Here is a 19,295-nt window from a genome sequence, read left to right on the forward strand (position 1 = left end):
CGTGGATGCTCGAGGAGCCGTGTGAGTTTACGGACGATATTTGGAGGTTAAATCGCGAAAAAAAATCACGACCTAAGAGAGGAGCGCGATGGCCACTAACAACATGAACCTTGATGTTATGTGTGATATCCCTATAAGTAAAGGGCAAGGACACTAAGCCTACAGTTTCAATAGGGTCTTCATTGTAGGTAGTTAAATTAGAGTTACATGGTTTAATCGGCTCAGTGAAGTGTTTATTATAGGTGTGTTCCGACAAAACGGTAACGGCGGCACCTGTGTCTGCTTCGAATCGTATATTGACTCCATTCACAAGTACTGTCGCATACATAGGCTCACCTTTTAAAGATTTTATATTATGTAAGGTTCGCTTACCGTCATCGCCTACTTCTTCCTCCTCTGGGCAACACTCGATAAAGTTGAGATTCGCACTACTTTTTTGACACATCCTACGCAAATGTCCTCGCTGACCACATGTTTTGCACCTGTACTTCGTAAACTTGCAAGTACTCGAACCGTGACCTTTGTACCCGCACGCCGGGCACACGTTGTCGCGCTGAGCTGGTCCCGGCGCGCGCGCTGATGACGACGCCGCTATCTTTAGTACGGCCTGCTCCTGCGAAGTAGTACTCATCCCTGCGCACGCTACTGCCTGGGATGAGCCGTGCCGAGCACACCGTATAGCTTCTGCCAGCTCCAATGCTTTGTTCAACGTGAGGTCCTCTAACGGCTTGGTGAAAAGCTTGTCACGCTCTGGGCCTGGCTGCATGCCGAGGACAAATCGATCACGAAGAGTCTCGTTTAAAACTGATGTCGAGAACCCACAATGAGCGGCGAGCCGGCGGACTCGCGCCGCCCACTCTGATAAGCCTTCATTCGCTTGCTGAGCCGCGGAATGAAACTTAAACCTCTCCGCGAACCCGCACTTAACGGTTTCGAGATGATCGTTCAGGAGTTTAACAACGGCGTCGTAGTTTAGAGTTGTCACATCACTTGGAAGGGCTAAATCACGCACTAACTTATAAGTGTTCTCGCATAAACTACTTAATAAAACCGCGCGACGCTTGACTTTCGATTTATCTTCCGTATCGTCCAAACTATTTGCTAAAAACCACTGCTCGAGCCGATCTTTATAAGTCGACCATTCTTGTGCTTCATGGTTGAACGTAGTGAGCGACCCGATGGTAATTTTAGCCATATTTAACATTTGTGCACACGCGGCGTGCGACCCGTCGTCGCCAGTGTTGGTTTGGAGGTTAGGAGGCAGGAAGATAAACAAACGTGCTCGCTTATAGAAGTCCTATAATCAACTGATCGCTCGGCCGTTGGACGCAGCCAGCGGTTCTTAGCCTATACGTACATCCATATACTTATAGCTATAACATACATACATCTGCGAAGAAATTCAAAGGTGTATGTGAAGTCCCCAATCCGCATTGGGCTAGCGTGGGGACTATAGCCCGAGCCCTCTCGCACATGAGAGGAGGCCTGTGCCCAGCAGTGGGACGTATATATTCTGAATTATTATATATTTACATTATATTACAAAATTAGTTTTTTTTTTTTTGGTATTTATATATATTTATTATATATGGTCGATTCATTAGTAGTTCAGTTCAGTTCAAATATACTTTATTCATGTAGGCCTAGCAACAAGCACTTATGAATAGTAAGACAGTATTACATATAATTATCCTAGGCTAATTATCAGAGCAATTTATTGATGTAAATATTATTCCATATATAATACCAATGAATATAATTTATTCTTTATTTCAGATACATTTTGTTCATATAATTGTTAGTATGGCTTATGGCTACATTATTTACTTTTCATGACACTTGCTCGAAAAAGATCTTATTTCATGCAGGTGCACTGAAGGACAAAGGCCTATTTTGATCCCGCGGGAGTTATGATTTGTGAAAAAAAAGCTCCCTAGGGAGTTGTAGCTTATTTTTTAAATAATGTCACTTATTCATACAAACCAAGTACTTAGCAGAAATGAAATTAAAATACTGACGGTTATAATTTAATATTTTTCTTTATATTTAAAATTATTTATTTTGGTTAATTTAACAACCGTTTAATTTTTTTTACATAATTTTCAATCGTGGCTGAATGCTGAATAGGTCTGTGCCTTCCATGTCTAACTTGTCAAGAAATTACTAATTTCACTATGTGCACGACTGATAGGCAACCGCAAATCTAGGCGAAAACGTCAATTCGCCTGATGGTAAGCAGTCTCCGTAGCCTGCGGCTCCAGAGGAGTTACATGCGCGTTGCCGACCCTAACCCCCCCCCCCCCCCCCTCGTTGAGCTCTGGTAACCTTACTCAACGGCAGGAACACAACACTATGAGTAGGGTCTAGTGTTATTTGGCTGCTGTTTTCTGTAAGATGGAGGTACTTCCCCAGTTGGGCTCTGCTCTAGATCTGGAATGACATCCACTGGCCGTGCCCTACCACACAAAGCGAGATGATATTCACAATGCCCAGACCTCTCTTTTGGACGTAGTTTAAGGACGTACCCGGGTCCAATAGTGGAAATAAAGCATACCTTCTCCCAGTATTTGTCGCTGAGCACCGCCTTCTCCTTCTCCTGGTTGAAGGCCGCCTCGACCCGCGCCAGGTCCTCGCGGAACTGCTTGAGGTAGCGCTTGGTGGACGCGACGCTCTCCGGAGGCGCCTTCACGCCCGCCTTCAGCATGCGGTCTAGGGTCTCTGGAAATTTATAAAATATTAATATATTCATTATAGGATTAGTATTAGGGCGAGTCTCTATTCTTTGCCATAAAAATTTAAGTCATAATGTATTGTTTGTCCGCATTTTCGTTAGCCATAATTTGGTTTTTCTCAGAAACGCGTAACTTTTCAGGTTTGCCATAATACAAACCTAACCTAACCTATCTATAGGATAACTTAAGGAAATTCCTGAAAGTTTAACGGATTTAAAGTTATGACTAATGATAATATGACTATCATTACATTATGACTTTCAATAATTATGCCAAACAAAGGGATCCGCATTAAGGGCCTATGTAAATTGGGAAGGGCGTGTTTAGCCCTTAGTAGGCTGACAGACAGTCCGCAGCTGTTACTTCGCCAGCATACAGTCCATCGTTGAATACGGGCTTGAGCTATGGGGACGTGCAGCTAATTGCCAGCGTGTCTTTTGACCCCAAATCCTAGCTGTAAGGGCGCTCTAGTTGTATGGCACGAGTTTGCCAGGCCAGGCCAGGCCACACTTCACTACCCTAGGGATTATCACGTTGTCGGGTCTCTTAATACTGCAAACAGCCTTATACATGCGAGAGAGTTAGATAAATACTCTGACAAAAGCGACCGTATTACACGATACGGACACAAACTAGCAGCGGTGCCCCGTAGCTTCGCAAAGACGGCAAAAACTATAAACGTCATGGGCCCCTCTGTGTATAATAATTTACAACCAGTAATTACAGACGCACCTAGTTTGTTACCCCCTTATTCATAAACGTCTACTAAAGTTGACAAGCCGCTAATAATCGTTTGTCCCTTTCCGACGTATTGGTATGATGGAAAGGGACTAACGATTATTAGCGGCTTGTCAACTTTAGTAGACGTTTATGAATAAAGGGGTTTATCTTTAAAAATAAACTTAAAGCTTGGCTTATTGAGCGGTCGTTCTATGATATATATGTGGCATTATCTATGAAAAGGGACCTTATTGTCGATGGCGCTTACGCCGCACTGCGTCGCGCAGCGTTGTATTTATATCGGAGCACCGTTAATAACGGCGGAAGCGCCACCGACAATAAGGTCGCTTTTCATAGATAACGTCACATATATTATTTATCATTTATTTCAAATAACAACGATTCATAATATATGGTTAGTAACATAATAGCTCATTATCTTATTATCTACGTTAATATAGAAGAATTTCTGACTGCGAAATATTGATGAAAATCTATACCTTCGCAAGTCGCTAATGTATTTTAATTAATGTCGAATTCGTTTTCCGTGCAGGCGGCCCGTCTTTGGAACGGACTTCCCTACGGCATCAAAAATGCTCAAAATAAGTTTGCATTTAAAAAATCCTTACGTGCTTTCTTTGCAAGCAGAATCAAAAAATAATAATGTATGGGTAAGCTCTATATGTTTTGTCGTTATTTATGTATATATTATAAGAAATATAAGTATGTATATTTATGTATGTATGTATTATGTATGTATGGTATGTTATTGTATTATATTTGGTTGTTGTTGTTAAAGTAGCACCGCCCACAATCTCTCTGCTTTGCCTAAAGGTTGACTGGTAGAGAATGCCTTATGGCATTAAGTCCGCCTTTTGTACTATAAGGTTTTCTTTTGTGCAATAAAGATTAGATAAATAAATAAATAAATGTGTTGTACTCGTAATTTTCAGACATAGGTATCCGTGGGACAAAATTGTTTGACAAGTAGGGAGTTCCTGTATCGATAAACTCGACTATCGATATTAGTGATCACTCAAGGGTTTGCTTGTAAAAATACGTTTTTATTAAGAGTAAAAATAATAATTAAATAATAACTCAATGTACTCTTCTTCGTTTTTAAGACAAGACAAGACAATTTTATAATTCTGCTGACAGACAAGACAATTTTTTTTTTATACTACGTCGGTGGCAAACAAGCATACGGCCTGCCTGATGGTAAGCAGTCTCCGTAGCCTATGTACACCTGCAACTCCAGAGGAGTTATATGCGCGTTGCCGACCCTAACCCCACCCCCCTCGTTGAGCTCTGGCAACCTTACTCACCGGCAGGAACACAACACAATGAGTAGGGTCAAGCGTTATTTGGCTGCGGTTTTCTGTAAGGTGGAGGTACTTCCCCAGTTGGGCTCTGCTCTAGATCTGGAATGACATCTGCTGTGCTGTGCCCTACCACACAAGGCGAGATGACATTCACATTGCCCATACCTCTCTTTTGGACGTAGTTTAAGGACAATTTTTAAAACAGTCTGCTTATTTTTGTGGGGGTTTATCTGATATGGCTATTTGTACGATTTCAAAACGTACAAATAGCCATGTCAGATAAACGTCAGTAAATACAATAAATATAACCATTGGGCGAGGTTTTCAACAGAGGGACTGTTAAAAGCGACGCCGGTTGTTAAATCCTCCAACGTGTAACTGAATATCAAATATCAAACATTTATTCAGCAAATAGACCACAGGGGCACTTTTACATGTCCATTTTTACAAACAATAAATTAAAAAAAAAAAACAATTACAAATATCGAATCTATGAAATAATAAATACTTTATTAGAGATGTATACTGTCTCTAAATGTCAAATTACACAAAAAAAACTATGATAAAAAAATAAAACCATAAAATACTAAAATTCTTTAGAGATGTATAAGAACTTACCGATCGCGCAACGGGCCTTAGCACAAGCATTTTTCGCCGTTGTTTCGGTTGTCTTGAGATCGTTCTGCGCGGATTGCACATTCTTAAACAACGTATTATCCAAGTTCTCGATGGGGCTCTCCACAATCTGTATATTAAAAACGACAGTAACCAAAGATTAGACGCGTAGATTACCTAGTGCAAATTATAAATTTTGACCAGTTTGGCCTAGTGGATAGTGACCCTGCCTACGAAGTCGATGGTTCCGGGTTCAAATCCTGGTAAGGGCATTTTTTCGTGTGATGAGCATGGATATTTGTTCCTGAGTCATGGGTGCTTTCTATGTATTTAGGTATTTATAAATATTTATATATTATATATATCGTTGCCTAAGTACCCTCAACACAAGCCTTATTGAGCTTACTGTGGGACTTAGTCAATTTGTGTAATAATGTTCTATAATATTTATTTATTTATACAGAAATTTCAAGAAATTCAATGATATGATAAGATAATGATATGAGAAGCCGGGGTCTAAACCCGAACCCATGCTTGAAAGCAACTGACTTATTGCAAACCTGTCATCTTCTTCTCTTATACTAATTTTGCACTAAATAGGTCGGAAAAATAATGGCAAACAAATTGTTACATCCCCCCCCCCCCACGGCATCTAGTCAACTTGCCCCCTTCCCTTAGTTCAGGCCGCACCAATATACAAGGTTTTCCCAAAAAATAGTTCAAGTTCTACGATGTCTTTGGTGATCTCGATCTTCATTGGTGGCTGGGGGTCGCTTTTGTGTTTGGATAAGGGTTTAGACGAATTATTAACCGAAATAAATGACATATACGAAGGAAAAATGACCAAGATGTAATGTTTTGAAAAGATGTGTCCCACCGAGTTTCTTGCCGGTCCATATTGGGATACCCTCCTCCAATGGAGGGGGGATTTAAATCTTCTCGGGTCAGAGGTGTAGGGTTAGAGCCGGTGTAGCTTTATTTGACGATCATAAGCGCATTGTAATATGCCTACTTGAATAATAAAATATCTTTTTTTTTTTTTATACTACGTCGGTGGCAAACAAGCATACGGCCTGCCTGATGGTAAGCAGTATCCGTAGCCTATGTACACCTGCAACTCCAGAGGAGCCACCTTACTCACCGGCAGGAACACAACACTATGAGTAGGGTCTAGTGTTATATCTTTATCAAGGCCTCCAGTGCCCAGGGCTGGAAAATCAACAAATTGCATATAAATGGCCGTAGTCATTTTTCCTTCGTATATGATATTTATTTCTGTTTATAATTTATATAGCAGCGTTTCTACTTGAAATAACGCGAATTAAACATTTTCATAGAAATTAATTTATGTGTGTTTTCGTGCATCTCACGTTCAAGTTCTACGAGGTCGTTGGTGATCTCGATCTTCATTGGTGGCTGGTCGCTTATGTCCATTCTGATAAAGGTTTAGACGAAGTTGATGATTTGCAACCTTATACCTTTGCAATAAAGTTCACTTACCCTATACAACGCCTTATTATATCTCCCAGCGTGTTTAACTGCTTCTTTATAGTTGTCTACAGCTATGCGGGTATTTTCATGCATGTCTTGTTCAAGTTTTACGAGGTCCTTATTGATTTACAACCTTATATCTTTGCGTTAAGTTTCACAGTTAATTGACTTACCCTATACAATGCCTTATTATATCTCCCAGCGTGTTTAACTGCTTCTTTATAGTTGTCTACAGCGAAACGAGTGTTTTGGTGCATGTCTTGTTCAAGTTCTACGAGGTCCTTGGTGATCTTGATCTTCATTGGTGGCTGGCTGCGTTTGTCTGTTCGGGTAAGGGTTTAGACGAAGTTGATGATTTGCGACCTTATGACCCTGCAATAAAGTTCACTTACGCTATACAACGCCTTATTATATCTCTCAGCATTTTTAACGGCTTCTTTGTAGTTGTCTACAGCTATGCGGGTATTTTCATGCATATCTTGTTCAAGTTCTACGAGGTCTTTTGTGATCTCGATCTTCATAGGTGGCTGGGGGTCGCTTTTGTCCGTCTGGATGAGGGTTGCTGGAAAACAAATCAGATATCAAAGACGTGGTAAAAATGACTTACAGTACTGTCTGTCCATGTTACAGCAGATTTGATCCGAAACTACTTGACCGATCGAGTTGAAATTTTGTACATGTACCGGGTGACCTTGTTATCTTTGACCATTTTTTTTTTCTAGGCTATCACTAAAAGTATTTTCCATCAACACTGATTTTATTTTTTATCAACTTTACATTTTGTTGGTCCTATATAGACCCGTTAAATAAGTTCTTGGCAAAAATTTTGGTACAAGTTTTTATCGCTGACTGTACTTTTCTTTCCACAGGCAAATAATACTCATCGAGCAAATTCTAAAAACCCCAAACACAATTAGGTTGCGTTGTTCTATCACAGAGTTCCTATGTCCACCTCTTGTCTCCATCATCAGATCAGCTCGATGGTACCACAATATTGCATTGTCACCCGACTTACATATGTATGCAAATTTTCAGCTGAATCGGAAACCGAGAAGTGGATCAAATTTAACTTGCAAGATTTGATTACAAACAGACAACGGTCAGGTGGTAAGCTTGTAAAACATGAAATCTTGCGCGAGTCCAACTCGCACTTGGCCAGATTTATTATTAAACAAATTGCCTGCTATAAAGGAATATCAATTCATTCAGTCTGCTCTCTGCTTGTCCTTTCATTTTTTCAAATAGGTAGATTGAAAACCAGTTAATAACATTCAGATCAGATGTATGTAAAATATCTTCATCCTTACTTGTCCTATCATGTAAACATTGTTGGGTGAATCAACTTTTTTTGTTTTGTTATCCTGTCCCGTTGTCCAAGGGACAACAGTGGCACAGTTTGTTTGAAGAGACGTTGTATGCCGTTCTATTAACATGCTTAGTAGGGGGCCCATTATGGACATTGGTTATAACGACCACAAAAACGCAAGTTTGATACATTTAAGTACCATAAAATCAGTATTTCAATGAACTTTTGTCCCCTGGACAACTAATCGTAACCATGGCAACGAGTGACGCTAAAAAGTTGATTCTCCCTGTTAACAAACACTTCTCGAAGACATTATTACAATTTTCTCTGAAATTATACAATAATCATCACTTAAAATGTTCTTGTATACTTAAAGAAACTCACAAAGTATTGAAATCAACCAAATAACCACAGAAAAATATCATTTCTAATAAGATTTACATCAATAATCGTAGTAACGCACGGATCATCTGACATTACGATATCTAGATTGTCTATGAATCGTATTGTTGAAACTATAGAAGGTGGAGGTAAGGAATGTAATCTCCATATACCAAAGTGTCATCAAAAAACCTTAAATAGGTGGCGCTACAATACCTAGAATACTTGAAATAAAAATCAAACCGGTTACCATTTTTGACGACCGGTTTGGCATAGTGGGTCCCGGGTTCAAATCCTGGTAAGGACATTTTTTTTTTTTTAATACTACGTTGGTGGCAAACAAGCATACGGGCCGCCTGATGGTAAGCATTTATTCGTGTGATGAGCATGGATATTTGTTCCTAAGTCATGGGTGTTTTCTATGTATTTAAGTATTTATAAATATTTATATATTATATATATCGTTGTCTAAGTATCCTCAACACAAGCCTTATTGAGCTTACTGTGGAACTTAGTCAATTTGTGTAATAATGTCCAATAATATTTATTTATTTAAACCATAGACAGCGCATTTCACTCCGTCAATAACGCCTAGGTTTTTAGCTAGGTACTCTAGCGCTACTCTGGAGAGTTTTGGAACTATTATTTATAGCTGACAACTGGTCACTTTTGCATCAGTTCTGCCTACGAAGATTGCATTCCTTGCCTCCACCTTCCATAGTTGGAACGTCACGTTTGTTTACATGATAAGACACGTAAGGATGAATATACTGTATGCATTTTATAGTTAATAAGCACTTACCTGGCTGGTGTACCTCCGGGGTGACTATCTTCGGTTCTTCATGGTACAGGGGTTCGAAGGCCGGTGGTGGCACTGTTAAGTTAGTCATGATTGAAGTGTTATTTAATGTTATTTACTATGAGTAATGATCGACCACTCGGGACGTGACGCAGCATTTAGTTGCGTTAGTGATGTGGGAAAAATATCCAACTCTAATGAAAACAGAGAATTAACAGTTTTGAATGATTCACGGTTAGTTTCACTAGACTTAAATAGACCGGGATATAGACCGTGATTACCTTTTTAGTACGAATCCATAAGGGTTCCGTAGCCAAATGGCAAAGAACGGAACCCTTATGGATTCGTCATGTCCGTCTGTCTGTCCGTTTATGTCACAGCCACTTTTTTCCGAAACTATAAGAACTATACTGTTGAAACTTGGTAAGTCGATGTATTGTGTGAACCGCATTAAGATTTTCACACAAAAATAGAAAAAAAAAAATCATTAAATTTTGGGAGCTCCCCATACTTAGAGAACTGAAAAACTCTTCTTCTTCTTCCTCGCGTTGTCCCGGCATTTTGCCACGGCTCATGGGAGCCTGGGGTCCGCTTGACAACTAATCCCAAGATTTGGCGTAGGCACTAGTTTTTACGAAAGCGACTGCCATCTGACCTTCCAACCCAGAGGGTAAACTAGGCCTTGTTAGGATTAGTCCGGTTTCCTCACGATGTTTTCCTTCACCGAAAAGCGAGTGGTAAATATCAAATGATATTTCGTACATAAGTTCTGAAAACTCATTGGTACGAGCCGGGGTTTGAACCCGCGACCTCCGGATTGCAAGTCGCACGCTCTTACCGCTAGGCCACCAGCGCTTCAATTTAGTGATGACTTATTTGAATTAATTTAACTTTTAATTATTATTATTTTATATGTATCAATAATCATCTCTAGTTAGTGTTGTTAAGACTAGTCTTGAAGACTTTGAAACCTTAAAGACTCGCAAACCATAAAAACGGGACCTCTAATTATAACATACTTTTATACCAAACTTTAGTAGGACTGTTTACGAGATTTCGACCGTTGTCTTAGTTCTTTTGTAATCGAGATCGAGAACTGAAAAACTCAAAAAAAAAAAAAATTATCAAACCCATACGTGTGGGGTATCTACGGATAGGTCTTCAAAAATGATATTGAGGTTTCTAATATCATTTTTTTCTAAACTGAATAGTTTGCGCGAGAGACTTCCAAATTGGTAAAATGTGTGTGTCCCCTCCCCCTGTAACTTCTAAAATAAGAGAATGAGAAACCTAAAAAAAATATATGATGTACATTACCATGCAAACTTCGACCGAAAATTGGTTTGAACGAGATCTAGTAAGTAGTTTTTTTGAATACGTCATAAATGGTACGGAACCCTTCATGGGCGAGTCCTACTCGCACTTGGAAGCTTTTATATTGTTTATGAGCTCACGATATTTCAAGGCAGCCATTCATTACCATTGCTATCCGAATCAAACACGCGTAGTGACACTGTGGGTGTACTGTGTTTGGATAGACCAACAAGTGTGGATGCAACCAGTGGTACCGTTGGAAGCGAACGCAGCCGACACGCACGAATGAGGGTAGACCGAGCGCGGTGTACACAACGCCGATACCCGCTATCTCCAGTTACCCGTGAACAAGATGCATGTAACTGCGTCGAAATATCGGGAGCTCAAAAACAAATTAGAAGGTAATCAGGGCTCATATCCCGGTCGATTTAAGACATAGTATTATTATTTCGTGTTTTATTAAAGTTTATGTTAAGTTGGTAAAAAGACACGCCTTCACTCTATGATACATGCGTGCAATATTTGTATCCTTCTTTTTGTGTCGGCCCATAAAGATTTATTTATTTATTTAAAAAGCCTTTGAAGTTAAACGGTATGTTAATTGTTAGTCATTCCACCAGAATCACATCTTTTGTCGATAACGTAACGCATATGAGAGCTATCTTTTTAACCTATCTACATAAACTTGTACAATATACCATTGAATTTAACCTTTTCGACGCCAACGACGGATATATTTGAACCGCAGATTCAACGTCGATAGCCGGGTCCACACTGAGCGAGCACACGAGAGGCACGTCTACACTGGCCGTATTGTGCGTGAGGAAATTGCCTCGCGCGTATGCTTGCTCTGTGTGGACCCGGCTAGTAACGGATTAATCCGACATAGACCACAGAGCAACAGACGTACGTGCATATGCATAAAGTTCAATTTCAGTTTTGACCTTCCGTGACGTGGCGTCCGAGTGACAGCTTGTGTGTTTGACACGGCGTCGGAAAGGTTACAGGTAATTTATCAAAATATGTTCTTAATAGAACCAAAGAGAATTTGAAATAGAGGTCTATTGTGAAGGAAAATTTTGTAGCCACGTATATTTACTGCCATCTTTCGACACACAATTAAAACTTTTAGAACACCATTTGACTTTGATCCTTATTCTTTCACTGATATTTGTTCAATTTGTTAAATATCAAAAAGTGGCGCCATCTTACCGGGCACATCCTAAAGGTTATGTCACCATCGATCGAAACGATGCTACTATACCTTTCGCCTCTGATCTATTAGATGGCCGCCACTTTTTGATATTTAACAAATGTAACACATATCAGTAAAAGAATAAGGATCAAACTCAAATGGCGTTCTAAAGTTTTAATTAAGTGTCGAAAGATGGCAGCATAGTTACGTGGCTTCAACGTTTTCTTTCACAATACACCTCTATGTCAAATTCTCTTCAGTAGAACGCTAATACTGCCCGTAATCTGCTTCTTGGTTTATCAGAAATAGGCATTACAAAATTAGCATCACATAGCACTTTCGGTGGAATGCATCTTTAGTGCCTTGATTTTAGCTGAATGTGTTATGAAACTTTTCGATGTAAGTTGATACAAAATTACAAATAAATTATTTATTTGAAATAATACATATACACTACAATACATACATGGGTAATTTTTGGGTCCTAGGTTTATCTTGGCTTCAGCTTCAAATTCCTCCTTGGTCTTCTTTCTAATTTCAACCGGGACCACGCCCTCCTGTAAAAAGAAAATGCTTACAGAAAATGTACAGTTCTTTTTTCTCTGCAATGCATAAATTTATTACCGACCTAAACCTAACCTATTTATGACGACCGGTCTGGCCTAGTGGGTAGTGACCCTGCCTACGAAGCTGATGGTCCCGGGTTCGAATCCTGGTAAGGGCATTTATTCGTGTGATGAGCATGGATATTTGTTTCTGAGTCATGGGTGTTTGCTATGTATTTAAGTATTTATAAATATATATATTATATATATCGTTGTCTAAGTAACACAACACAAGCCTTGTTGAGCTTACTGTGGGACTTAGTCAATTTGTGTAATAATGTCCTATAATATTTATTTATTTATTTATTTATTTATTTATTTATTTATTTATTTATTTATTATTTATTATTATGTACTTATAGGCGAGCCGCTATTTAGCTGATGAGCCTATGTCACACAGTGTCCTGTATTATACAGTTCAAAGTTTGTAAAGTCGTATCACATCACTAGGTAACATCAGTCTAACTTAATGTTTAAAAGCCACTTGTCCAATCTGTTCTTAAACACATTGACCGAGGGAGCAGTTACAACACTATCCGGTAAACGGTTCCAAGCCGCCACGACACGGATGGACAAAGAATGATATGCAGCTTTAGTAGTAGTGGGAGTGCGAACAATTCTTAGGCTGTGACCTCGGGTCTCGGCTGATAGTTCTCGTATTGATTATATCGTGAATGTCGGGGAGGTTGTAACAATAGGGATGATGTTGAATTTTATAACAAAATCTAGTAAAATAGCAAATGAGCAATTTATTGCAATAATGTTGTTATTAAAATAATATATGGAAATGATAAAAAAATATAGAACGTGAAAGTTTCAACATTAAAGTTTTTTTTATTTCCAAAAAGGAATAAAGTAAGGGTACCATTCGATTCCTTACATTTTATCCAAAAAAAAAATGTATAGCAAATATATAGTGAAAGTGTGGAACAGTTTGCCCGAATCCGTAATCAGTGCACCCTCAGTGAATTCTTTTAAAAATAGACTCGACAAACATTTTATTAATGGACAAAACACAAGTGCAGGACATTGATGTGCACATATCAGCTATAAGCTGCCTGTGCACTTATAAATAATAATAATAAAAATAATAAGCGAACAACACCTTGAGAGACTCTCGCTAGGTGGTTGGATCAAGGGTCAGATGCAGAAGGCGGTGATCTTGAGCACGGCGCGGATAGTGCGGCGGTTCCTCTCTCTGCGGCCCTGACCACCGGCAGCTTGGGCCTTGCCCCGCTGCTGGCGGCACCCTAGGTTAGGTTTTTTTATAATGTGTTTATATTTTTTGTATTGTTTTGTAAGTGTTTTTATATTTTACTTTTATATCCATATTATAAAAAATCCTAATCTAAGACATTAAATGAATAAAGAGAAAAATAATAATAATAATATAAATAAACGCAATATTTCACCGACAAAATCGCAATTTTAATGTTTTTCATACTTCAAGATGGGCTCTCAGTGACCGTGACGTCACGTTTGCTTGTCGTTCCGCGAGTGAAGTACGACTGTCGGACTTTGACTATCATTTCTGACTTTTGTATTGCTTTAATGCAATGGGTCCCATATAGACATTTGATTCTAAAAACGAACCTGAACGATTGATACCATTAATAAAAAATTGTCATGTAGCCTATTTTAAAACACTCGATAAGGTCTCATATCAGTTTACAGTACCTGGGCGACCGAGGTTTGCTCGGTTATAACTATTTATTGTAATATGGTGGTGTATAGGTGATAATCTTAACTACATTTTTTTACTAAATTAAACTTGTCTAAAACAATAAAAATTAAAAAATTATATATAAACTTGAACATACATATAAAAAAAAAAAAAACAAAAAAACAAAAGAACCCGTAACACTCGTTTAGCAGTCCGGTCTTAACCCGCTGGACCAGACGGACAGTGGCCGGCAACACGAAATTATCGACCATATTCTGCGTCGAAAGAAAAACGTATGAAAACTCGAAAACACGTGTTTTCCCAAACATAAGACTAATCTAGATCGATTGTATACCCCCAAAAACCTCCATATACCAAATTTCAGCGAAATCGTTAGAGCCGTTTCCGAGATCCCGGAAATATATATATATATATACAAGAATTGCTCGTTTAAAGGTATAAGATACAAGCAATAAAAATAAATCATTAACATTTACAAAGTACCAATAAGTCCTGTTCTGTCATTGTGGATATCCTTGAAACTATATCTATGTGAGCGATATAATTATTACCTTCCCGATCAGGTGACTGAGTGAAATGGAGGCACTATTACTAAAGTGTTGACAGCGGTCTTCCAATAGGTCATGTTCTCCTGGTACATTAGTGCGATGAAGTCATTCATTCCCTATTGGCATGTTGCTTTCTAACCAGTTGTTCTTTATTGACTGTTGATTCTTGAGAGACCTATGTATGTGTGATATGATGGTTACCTTCCCGAACATCAGATGGCCGAGTGAAGTGGAGGCACTATTGAAGGTGTTGAAAGCGGTCTTCCAATAGGCCACATTCTCCTGGTACACTAGTGCGATGAAGTCATTCCCCATTGGCATGTTGCTTTCTAACCTTAAAATTCTTTATTGACTATTGATCATTGAGAAACCTATGTATGTGTGATATGATGGTTACCTTCCCGAACATCAGATGGCCGAGTGAAGTGGAGGCACTATTGAAGGTGTTGACAGCAGTCTTCCAATAGGTTGTGTTCTCCTGGTACACTAGTGCGATGAAGTCGTTCGCCATTGGCATGTTGCTCTCCAGCCAGTTGCGGGCTTCAGGGCTGTTCCTGAGAAGAAAACAATATTTAAATGGTTGGATTAAGTTTTTTTGTAGTTATCAGATCTGTCCCATCAATTAGGCGAAAATAGTAGCAGTTTGTTAGAGAAAAAGTTACACTACGTTCTACTAATATGTCAGCATATAGATGACTTATTATAGAAAGAGTTTAAAGCTTAAAGTTAATTAAACTTCATTTATTTAATTAAGACAAATAAGTCAATATTGTTAGTACCACATTTTAATCTAAAAACTGCCGTAAAAATAAAAAACTGGTCATTTTGAATATCAGAAAACAAGGGTTTTTAGAGTGATCCAGGTGGCAATGAGTATTAAAAAAAAGTTGACTTACCCAAATACTACATGATTCATATTACTGATATTAATAATTTTATAATTTATTTTCAAAATCATTTCTTAGCGTAATTAACCCTAGCATTGATTCAAAGGCGCGTGCAGTCTATGGCGGGCATACTCAAGCTCGTTTCATAGTATTTTTGTGTAGATATTTGAAACAACATGTTTTTCTTTTTCAATGAGCATGTGTTTGTTGTTGTATTACCTGTTCTTTAAAATAAAACTAACTTGGCATAGACAACAGCGCCTCCAGTGAGCAGCACAGCCCCAAGCGTGCCATACAGCAGCTTCCGACTCTTGGGCGGAGTCTTTGGCTGCAGGCAGTTCTCCGGGGGGTTGGCGAATGGCCGCCGCTGGCGCATGAGCACCAGGGCGGCGCAAGTGCCGTCCAGCTGCTTGCGTACCTACAATGACATAAATTTATACTGCATGACGGTAGAAGAGAGAGCTACTAATTTGGTGTTGGAATGCAACGAAGTGGCTCCATACAGGGCAATACCTCTTGGAACTCTGAGAGATCTCCGAGATCCTACTTAACATGAAAGGCTTGGTAGAATTCCTTTAGGAGTTGGGCTGGTTAGACTAGCGTCACCCCATATAGGCACCAGCTGTCGAGTTGACAGAAGGTTAAAGTTGCTAAATAGTGCCCCTTGGTGACTGAAGAAAAAAGCGAAATTCTATATGTATGAACTGATTTGATGCAGATTTGTACAATTATTTTTGACTTGTACTAATAAAGTTATTTAAACATGTTTGTTCAAAAATAACACTTTGTTTCTGTAGATATTTTTGTCAGTATTAAGCATTAAAATATTTTAGTGATAATAACATTAATAACTGAGAATTGAAATCCTCACTTGACAACCAGTTTGACCTAGTGGGTAGTGACCCTGCCTACGAAGCCGATGGTCCCGGGTTCAAATCCTGGTATTTATTCATGTGATGAGCATGGATATTTGTTCCTGAGTCATGGGTGTTTTCTATGTATTTAAGTATTTATAAATATTTATATATTATATATATCGTTGTTTAAGTACCCTCAACACAAGCCTTATTGAGCTTACTGTGGGACTTAGTCAATTTGTGTAATAATGTCCTATAATATTTATTTATCACTAGTTACCACTTAGGTGAGTTGGTGCAGTGCAGGTGGTTACTACCGGTTTTTTTTCTCAGTTACCAATGGGTGAAAAAAAAAATCTAACCAATAACAAATGCTCATATATGTTAATATATGAGCGGCCAAAGTGTACACTGATGACATTACTTTGATGCTGCCTGCCCCCTAATTGCTTGCTTAGTCATACACTATGATATGCATAGTTTATATTTTCCACATAATATAATAATGAACAAATAACTGGGGAAATGTGCCAAGTTTAAACACCATAAGCCAGTGTTTGTATTGATATATTTATGAATACAGCTGCTACATTTAAGGTTTCTATCTCTCAAACCCAATCAAGGATTAAAAAGTTGGCAATAGGATTTTTTATAAAACTTATGTCAGTTCCAAAGTTTATTCTATCAAAAAATATTTTTTTTTGACCGTAGCATTAGTGAAGGTCTCCATTTTAACTTGGGCATTTTGCTTTCATGTGTCCAGATGTTCTCCTCTACAAGTCGCAATTTATAACCGATTCTCTTGAAATTTTGTATTCAACTTCTATGATTTTTTTTAGTCCATCCAGTTATTTTAATTTTTTAAATATGCAGAAATTGGCATAAAGGACTTGAGCGTCTATGGTGCTTAAGAGTCTTAGGACCATTGTGCAAGTCCCAAATTTCTAGTGTAATTTTTACCTGAAGTGTGGTTTACCTGAATAATTTCTGTAAACCATTGGAATATAAATCAATAGTATAGTCGACATAACCCGCACCAGTAATAAAATCCACCAATTTATTGGTTGGTTTCTAAATATGAAACCCGGTCAGTCGGTCGGTGCGGTGTGTAAGCCGGTCAGGTCACCTGGGCTAGTGACATCACGAAGTTAGTGCCATCAATTGCAGCGTTTAGGTTATTTACAAAAATGACGTTTACGATTGTTATGTAAGCCACAACAATATCCAAATTGTGGTCTCCAAAGATATCATCAATAAGGAAGCTCAAGTTCTGGATAATGATGTCGAAATCAATGAAAATTTCTAATGCGAACGCCAAAACATAGGCAAAACAAGGTTCCGTAAATCAATAAAATACATTAATTTTATGAACTATAATGAAGAGTTTAGGATTTCCTACTTGATTAACAATAAAATACGCATAATTACATACCAATACCAACTTTGCGTTGGCTAAATGGTTCGTAAATTTGTACATTTTCGGCTTGAATCTCTTCCGCTGCAGCTGTCAAAAATCAGAGACTAGAGAAAAGACACCATAGACTAAATACTATTGTTTTGAGGTGCATGGCTAAAATTTTCTAGCCTTGATTTTAATGCTTTGTAATCGACTGATTCGTTTCTGTAAACAGTAAAAAAATTAGGTCATTATTGTATATCACTGCCAGTTGAAACTTTAATCTAAATAGTAAATACTAAAGCCACCATTGAACAATAACCATACAATAACGAAATCACGAATACTTTGGCAAAAAGCCTCGTATTCTAAAATGACAGTTCGCATTGCCTAATACTACTAAATGACAACTCGATTCGAAATCAAGAATAATATTGGATGGACTAGTTACATTTTGTAGAAAATCATGCTTCGTTCTTTAATATCAGGTATAATTTAACTTACGTTTGTTGCAATTTTGGTTAAAGACTGTAATGAACTTAAAAACTGGGAGATAAACCCTGTAAAAACTAATATTTTGTGTTACGTTTGACGGCTGTTTGAGGTTAATTTTGTCTTTTCAGCTGCTCGATGTATACGGCCTCTTGCGTTGCAACAATGCAAAGCTGCCAGGATTACGAGAGATGTGCGGAGTTTCACAACTCTTCACAGACAAGTGTACAATGTTCCAGCCTGCAAGTCTTTGATCAATAACAGCCATATTCTCGAAATTGCAAACAATATATCCCCAATGCCCATACGTACTGTAACAAAATTCAGTCTTAAAAAGGGTAAGAGGAAAACTGTAAAGGCAGTTGTAAGGAGGTTCTTCAGACTGCACTGGGGCATTTGGATCAGGCCAATGATTGGTAGACATAAGAAATTGTGGAAAAAATCACCACAACAGCGGAGACGTCTGCGCCGGCATGTCTTTACAAATGGTACACAAAGTAAATTGTTGGATAAGATGGTTACCAAGTATTGGAAAAAGCCAAAGTACTATGTTGAGGATCCATATACACCATACCATACAAGGGATGAATTTTTTGCCACTAGAAGGAAGCCAACAGTAAGAAATTGAACACTGAGTGCTAGACTATGCAAATTCAGTAAAAGAATAGGATTTGTACTAATTTTTTTTTTCTTTAAAATAGCTTGTTCTAAGGTAGCAATGAAGTAATTGTTTAATAAACAATTGTTTTGAAAGAAAGGATATTTTTTATGGCTACTGTGTCTCCATCATAGGATATAGACTCCTAGGTCATATTAAACCACAAAGTTAACTACTAACGACATGGCAAAACCATCTATTTTCCAGAACTAATGCTGAATAATGTACTATGTTAAATTAAATTGCAAAAAAGTTTCAAAGTGAAGTATAGTTTGGCCAGAGACTCATTTCAA

The 19,295-nt window shown here is 38.3% G+C and overlaps 2 protein-coding genes across 7 annotated transcripts in view; one reads left to right on the forward strand and one right to left on the reverse strand.

The window, feature by feature from the left end:
* The window catches only part of LOC133529742 (MICOS complex subunit Mic60-like), a 42,467-nt gene extending 23,991 nt beyond the window's left edge, over positions 1 to 18,476 (reverse strand). For 2 of the 6 annotated variants that reach the window (XR_009801194.1, XM_061867542.1), the window contains exons 1-9: positions 18,357 to 18,461; positions 17,889 to 18,077; positions 15,842 to 16,017; positions 15,110 to 15,266; positions 12,342 to 12,432; positions 9,370 to 9,441; positions 7,273 to 7,442; positions 5,393 to 5,519; positions 2,555 to 2,718 (exon numbers count right to left, since the gene is read on the reverse strand). Coding sequence is in view for 1 of the 6 variants with exons in the window: in XM_061867542.1 (XP_061723526.1) it covers positions 2,555 to 2,718; positions 5,393 to 5,519; positions 7,273 to 7,442; positions 9,370 to 9,441; positions 12,342 to 12,432; positions 15,110 to 15,266; positions 15,842 to 16,017; positions 17,889 to 17,933 (1,002 nt within the window). In the remaining 5 variants the exon portion in view is untranslated. Of the gene's footprint in view, positions 1 to 2,554; positions 2,719 to 5,392; positions 5,520 to 7,272; positions 7,443 to 9,369; positions 9,442 to 12,341; positions 12,433 to 14,913; positions 15,049 to 15,109; positions 15,267 to 15,841; positions 16,018 to 17,888; positions 18,078 to 18,356 lie in introns of those variants that run through there. The other 4 variants (XR_009801196.1, XR_009801195.1, XR_009801197.1 and 1 more) reach the window with 4 other exon arrangements.
* LOC133529747 (large ribosomal subunit protein bL35m) lies at positions 18,213 to 19,101 on the forward strand. Its single transcript, XM_061867546.1, has 2 exons — positions 18,213 to 18,340; positions 18,476 to 19,101. The coding sequence occupies exons 1-2, from the start codon at positions 18,319 to 18,321 to the stop codon at positions 18,970 to 18,972; spliced, it is 519 nt and encodes a 172-aa protein (XP_061723530.1). The 5' UTR covers positions 18,213 to 18,318; the 3' UTR covers positions 18,973 to 19,101.
* The last annotated feature ends 194 nt before the right edge of the window (positions 19,102 to 19,295 follow it).

Source organism: Cydia pomonella, chromosome 21 (genome assembly GCF_033807575.1).
Source record: "Cydia pomonella isolate Wapato2018A chromosome 21, ilCydPomo1, whole genome shotgun sequence".
Taxonomy (NCBI): Eukaryota; Metazoa; Arthropoda; class Insecta; order Lepidoptera; family Tortricidae; genus Cydia; species Cydia pomonella.